The following is a 6,704-nucleotide window of genomic DNA, read 5'->3' as shown; positions in this document are numbered from 1 at the left end:
CTATTTTTGGTGCTATTAGTACACTTGGTCTCCTCTGAAACACTAGTCTGTAAATGTATTAACAGCAAGACAAAACCTGAAGTGAAAGTGGAATGAAGTTCATCCTTCTGTAGTGTCACGAGGAGGGATGAACGCAGTCACATTAGCCTTGAACGGTTCCTTTCAGAAAAACACGTCTTAGTAGTGATAGCCTGGCACAGCCTAGCCTCCAAACCACAGCACAGTATGTATCCACGTTGGTATAATCTAACAGTCCTTCACATAATACATTTTGGAATGGAGTCTTGACAAAGCATGAGTCAATATTTGTCACTCACAAAACAGTATGAGTCTCTCTCTTAACTCCTCCAATGTTCTGGTTTGTGGTTGAGTATCACTACACTACACCACCTCCTGACCGGTCCCCTCTCTCCTCCCCTGGAGGAAGTGTACCACCTGTGTGACGTTGGCCTTGCCCAGTCTGGTGATGAAACAGTAGAGGAAGGGGTCAGCCAGGCTGTTTAGGGCTGACATGGCCATGCTGATCTTATAAGGCAGGAAAAGCCAGGAGGGTCTCCGACAGTGCTCCAGAAGATCCCACAGGAGCATAATAACGTGGATGGGTCCGTAGCAGAGCCCCAGGGTGAGCAGCACCACCCCCAGGAGTCTTGACACCCGTCTCCTCTCCTGCTCCTCTGTGGCCCGGTTGGAGCGGACCGCTACACAGATGCCCCGGCAGCAGAACGACACCAGCAGGACAGGAAACAGGAAACCCAGGACAAAGCGAGTCAAGTTGACCTGCACCAGCCTGTCCCTCAGAGGGTACATGTCGAAGACCTCCAAGTCGTACAAGTCTATCCAGGTGATTGTGGCCGCGTTGAAGGAGATCACCAGCACCCAGATAGCCACGCTAATCACAATGGCCGTGTTCAGCCTTCTCAGGACTGGGTATTTCAGCGGGTGGACCACAGCTAGGTAACGGTCCAGGGCGATACAGCAAAGCAGCCCATCGCTGATGTAGAAGTTTGTAAAGAGGAGGATGACAGAGATGACGCACACAGCCTCCCCGCGAAGCCAGACACCGCGCCAATGCAAGTCCACCCACAGAGACAGACCTATGGTGAATAGGAGGTCAGACAGGGCCAGGTTAAACAGATAAACACCCAGCTCGTTCCTCTGTCTGATGTGCTGCCAGGACACATAGAGGGAGAAGGAGTTGGATGGAATCCCAATGATAATGATGACCAGGTACAGAAAGAAAAAGGGTTTCCTCTCCTCGGGGTAGTCAGCTGGATAACACAGTTTGTCTGAGTCATTTGTGGTGGTGAGGCTGAAATTCTCCATTCCAGCAGTGAAATTCATTACCTTTAGGAAAACAAGGCAATACAACACAACATGACTTTCTATTTCTAAAGTGTAGCAACAATCATTTCGAGACTGTGCATTATTTACCCAAGAAAGTAAACATCCCCCTAAAAGTTTGCATATGGAACATAGCAAGGACATCTCTAAAGCCATTAAGAATCAGTCAGATTTTTTTCATAGAAAAAGCCATACTCACGGTTTATACATGAGAGCAGCCGATTGGACCGTACTTCTAATGTAGATTAAAGTCATACCATTATCTGATGTATCTCCCAAACGATAACCCTCCACACAGACACAGTCCCCACAACACGTACTATAATTCAGAGGATTGCTCAACGAGCTCAGACAAACAGGAAAAAGAAACCATTGCTTCCTGAGACCTTTACTACCGTATAGATATACATGTATATTGAGTTCAATCCATAACATGACAGACAGAGAGAGGTCTAGTGGACCACACTGTACCTATAGTTATAATCTCTATGTTGAGCCATTAACTACATGCTCTCTCCCTACAGTATTGGTTTCACAGTATAGACTGGTTATATTAGTTTAGCTTGTCTTGACATAATTGTTTGCAGTGTGATAAAGGATTATGAACAAGCCATATTGGGAACTTCCTCATGATATTTATCTAATCCAATTTCCATATAAAAGTCAAACAATGGTTAATGATCCAGCGCGTGTACATAGAGATACTTAGGTTTTCCATATTAAATAGTTGTAGAAAATAGGATACTATATCTTCATATTAACAGATACTATTTAGGCATTGTACCTTTACAGGAATATGGGTTAGGGTTTGAATAGCTATACGTTTGCATAGAAAACATTTGAACAACATTTTTATAGAGTAGTGGATGCTTAAACAACACACGTACAGTACTATTATAGCCTCACAAGGCATCAGTTGAATATATTGCGGCAAATATGGTTACTTAATTACTCTATCATGGAGGCTACTGTCTACAATGTGAGGTAACACACGTATACAAGAAATGCTACTTACAGGTCCCAATTCTGAAAAATAATTTCAAACAAGCATGCTAGCATAAAGCCATTTTTACAGTTTTATTTATAAAAAAAAAAACAGATAAAGCAACACCTCACGGCACAACTCCTCTCCCCTATTTGACCTAGACAGTGTGTGTGTGTGTATGCATTGATATGTAGGCTACGTGTGCCTTTATGTAGTTCTGTCCTTGAGCTGTTCTTGTCTATTGATGTTCTGTATTATGTCATTCTGTATTATGTTTTGTGTGGACCCCAGGAAGAGTAGCTGCTGCTTTTACAACAGCTAATGGGGATCCTAATAAAAGGAGGAGAAGCCCTGCAGCGCTCCCATGTGGTGAAGAAGGTAGATGTGGATAGACAGTTCTACACAACACAGCGCTCACTGCCACTGCAGTATGCACCTGCGGTACCCAGTAAAGAAGGTAGACCAAGGTCAGTTAGCGATCCACTGAGATGCAGCAGGGGAGATCAGACCCAATGTAGAAACTATGGTACATCACCACAGACACTTGGCTACAGAGGGTGTCCCGTATGGGCTGACCCAGGGCCAGCCCCATCCACACCAGCACGGAGATAGTGTAGAGGAGTGTCTGAGATTGACAGGTACACAGCCAACTTGTTGCCTTTCCTCATTAGCAGCCAGGCCACCTACAGAGACAGGCAGTTAGCCGGGGAAGCCTACGAGGAAGAAGAGGGAGTACGCCGCTGGGTATACAGTATGTGGCGGTCCACCCATTTTGTCTTTAATGCAAGAGTCAGAAAGGTTAGAATTGGTCTGATTGTGTGGTGCTACTGTTGGGTCCGTCTTTGCCTTCTCTGAGTTGGATGACTCTGCATGCAGGCTGTAGTCAACTACTGTACTTGTATGGCTCAATGAGAAAAGGGATGTTAGGAGCCCCTCTATTCCATGTGAATTCTATGCATGCAAATTATTTTTCTGGAACTTGTGAGAATGGCTCTACCAGTGTTATTAGGGCATACCCTACTTATTTTTGGAATCAATAACAACACTTTTTGTTCTACATTTAGAATATTGTTAAACTACTAGATGACAATTTAGTGGTTAGTTGAGTAATGGGTATCCAAATATATAAATACATACTGTAAGTGTTACGTATGCATTTGAAGCACATGCATATTTCCCTGTTCCTGTCCCCATGAAGACTTACCTGAAAAGGACAAATTGATAAGTAGGAATCTTATCCGGTTGATTTACCTCTGTGATGTTGTTTTCCTCTTTTGTTTCATTGAGGTAGAGCGGACAAACAGCCTTACTGCATCGACCCACTGTTCTGTCTCCTCTGTCAACATTTGATCACACAAATTGTTACACTGAGACCATTTCCATGTACTCACAACAGGAGAGAAAAGTTTGGGAGAAGAAAACAGATGGGCCTTGTATTCTTACACAGATGCCTGTCCAACAGTAGGCATATTTCTCAGATATGTTTTGTTAGAAGTACATTAGGATACAAACATGGTCAAACAAAAATTGTGACACCCTATTTGAATGTAAATAATGATAATCTGGATATTTTTTTGGGATGACATTTGCATCAAACATAATTTATTATTCTACATTGGAGCTATAACCACATTTCTGTCTATAGGCATAGTTCAACCACGAATCAGGACACTATAACCTAATTTCCTTCATGTTTATGATATTAATCTCCTCTATAGCGTTGGATGAAAATAGAAAAAGCTTTCATTAGACATAATGGCAGACATCACAAAGCGATGGATTTGTAGACGGTAAACAAGGGGAAATTAGTGTGATCAGGGCTGTTTTAACTCTGTTGTAGCTGTTGGAGCTCCAGATGGCTGATACCCCTGATGGTCCATATACCAGATAATTGAATGTCATTCGCGTAGCAATTATGTCAACCCCTAACTAAATTTAAAATCCCTCCTAAATATCTTGTAAACTGAAAGGGAGGAGACTGCGTGAATTTTATAGGATGTAATATTTGGCACTCTTATGTCTGCTGTATGAAAATAAAACATTGGTAACATATTGTTCTTCTAGGTATTTTTTTACTTTTGCTCTCACACAATATTTCTTTCGGTGCTAAATTTCTGTCTCCATCAAGGAACATATTTGCACAAGGGTATTCCTCAGAAATGCCCTCATTCAAATGGTGAAAGTTCAACGGAGGTACTCTTGTGAATAATGTTTTGATTAGTCCTTAACTCTATTTATGTATTTACATATTAATTACCATCATGCATATATATTACCTGTGCACAATAACAAATAGAACAACTGCTCCCCCAAAAATGCAAGAAAAAAACCATTTGCCTAAATGGTTTTAAAAGTCAAGATTTTATCAGGAATTTCATGGCTTTTGCTCTAGAACCTTTATTCTCTCAAGCACCAGGGATGTGACTGTTTAACTTAGCATCCTGAAGTGAATGTCAAACATTATTAGTCTCTATCATTTCTTTGTCTTAAATGTCACACGAAATCAGCACTGCAGGCAAGAGAGAACTGTGTGCTGAGAGAGTGAATGGTGAACTCAACAATTAAACAAGGGTGGTTTGCAGTTCGTACATCATATTTATGTGCGTAAAGCACACAAAAAAAGGAGAGTTGTTTTTCAAAGGTGACTTTGGGGACCTCATCAGTTGTCATGATGCAGTGAGAGACAAGAGTAGTGAGTACAACAGAATGTGTGCAAACAGTGGGCCACTCATGCAACAGGCTTTTAAGCTGTGCACGAATCTGTGGGCCAATGTTTCCACGTCACCTTGTGAGAAATCTGAAGCTCTAATACAGCAGCTAGTTAGTGTGGTGGACACCAGCCCACAGATTTGTGCACAACTTGACTGCATGAGTGGCCCACTGTTTTCACAAATTCTGTTGTACTCACTACTCTTGTCTCTCACTGTATCATAAGAGCTGATGAGGTCCCCATAAAGATGGCCTACCTAGTGTCTTTGCAGAAGCAGGGGTTCATAGACAGACAGATCAGGGACATGGTGAGCAGCGGCAAGGTCAGACGTTCTACATCCCCCTGGGCCTCACTTGTAGTGCTTGTGAGGAAAAAGGATGGAGGAACAAGGTTTTGTGTTGATTACAGAAGCATCAATGAGAAGAACCCTTCTGACGCCTACCCCATGCCTCAAATTCAGGAAATACTGGAGTCCTTACATGGAGCAACAGTATTCAGCACTATCGACCTCAAGAGCGGATACTGGCAGTTGGCCATGGACTGTAACAGCATCCAGAAGATGGCATTTGTTACTCCGGGGGGCTTATTTGAGATTCTCGCTCTTCCCTTTAGTTTGAAAAAAGCTGGAGCATCGCTCCAAAGGCTCATGGAAATAGCCCTTGAAGATGTGAAGGGGAAGTGTTGCTTTGCATACATTGATGACATCATGGTGTACTCCCGCTCAAAGCAACAACACCTGGAAGACCTGAGAGCTGTGTTCAGCAGGTTGCATAAAGTTGGACTCATGGTGAACCTGAAGAAGTGAAACTTGTTCCGGAGTCGTCTACTGGCCAGATGTGAAGGGCATGTATCGGAATACACAAAGAGGTGCATTACTTGCCAGAAGTACAAGTCTCAACTGACTAAGCTGTCGGGTCATCTACAGTCTACTGCAATCAAAGAGCCAGAATACAAGCTGGGAGTGGATATAAATGGGCCTTTTACCAAAAGCAGAAGGAAACATCAGTACCTCCTAGTGGTCGTTGACTACCGTAGCAAGTGGGATGAATTGTTCCCCATAAGAGAGGCGAAAAACCCCAAAGATTGCCTCCATTCTCACTGATTAAATATTTAACAGATGGGGAACGCCTTGGACAGAGGAGCTCAGTTCACCTCCCTCCTTCTCAAACAGGTTTGCCAGAAATGGGGTGTAGTCCAAAAGCTCACTACAACGTACCATCCACAAACAAATCTGACAGAAATCGCATGCTGAAGACCATGATCACATCCTTCGTGAAGGACAAGCACAACACTTGGGACAGCTGGTTGCCTCCATCAACTCTGCCTGGCAGGAATAAGCAGGTTTCACACCTGCAGAAATCGCCCTCGGACGGAAGCTAAAGGGTCCGCTTGAAGAGGCTCATCAGCAAGTCACTTGATCCTGAGCAGAATGCTTACTCACTGCTTGAAAGGCAACAGCACATGCTGGAGCAGGTTAGACCCAACGTCTCCAAAACTCAAGTAAAACAGGGGTGTCGCTACAATTCCGAACGCCAACAAGTTGCTTTTGAGTACGATGATCTTGAGTGAATCAGATCTGACCCACTGTCCAAAGCTGATGCTGGTTTCATGGCTAAACTAGCTCCTAAGTGGAAAGGCCCAGCCAAGATACTTAAGAGGCTCGATCAA

At 43.3% G+C, this 6,704-nt stretch overlaps 1 protein-coding gene across 1 annotated transcript; it reads right to left on the bottom strand.

The window, feature by feature from the left end:
- Nucleotides 1–381: 381 nt before the first annotated feature.
- LOC112262449 (psychosine receptor-like) lies at nt 382–1,341 on the bottom strand. The gene has a single exon (XM_024438095.1). The coding sequence runs from the start codon at nt 1,339–1,341 to the stop codon at nt 382–384; it is 960 nt and encodes a 319-aa protein (XP_024293863.1).
- Nucleotides 1,342–6,704: the final 5,363 nt, after the last annotated feature.

The sequence above is a fragment of the Oncorhynchus tshawytscha genome, linkage group LG11 (assembly GCF_018296145.1).
Source record: "Oncorhynchus tshawytscha isolate Ot180627B linkage group LG11, Otsh_v2.0, whole genome shotgun sequence".
Taxonomy (NCBI): domain Eukaryota; kingdom Metazoa; phylum Chordata; class Actinopteri; order Salmoniformes; family Salmonidae; genus Oncorhynchus; species Oncorhynchus tshawytscha.
Note: the sequence above shows the minus strand (reverse complement) of the source record. Positions and strands in the feature narration are given on the sequence as shown.

Bases quoted from the DNA above. Each gene is read 5' to 3' on its own strand.
- LOC112262449 (XM_024438095.1), bottom strand. From the start codon at position 1,341: ATGAATTTCACTGCTGGAATGGAGAATTTCAGCCTCACCACCACAAAT.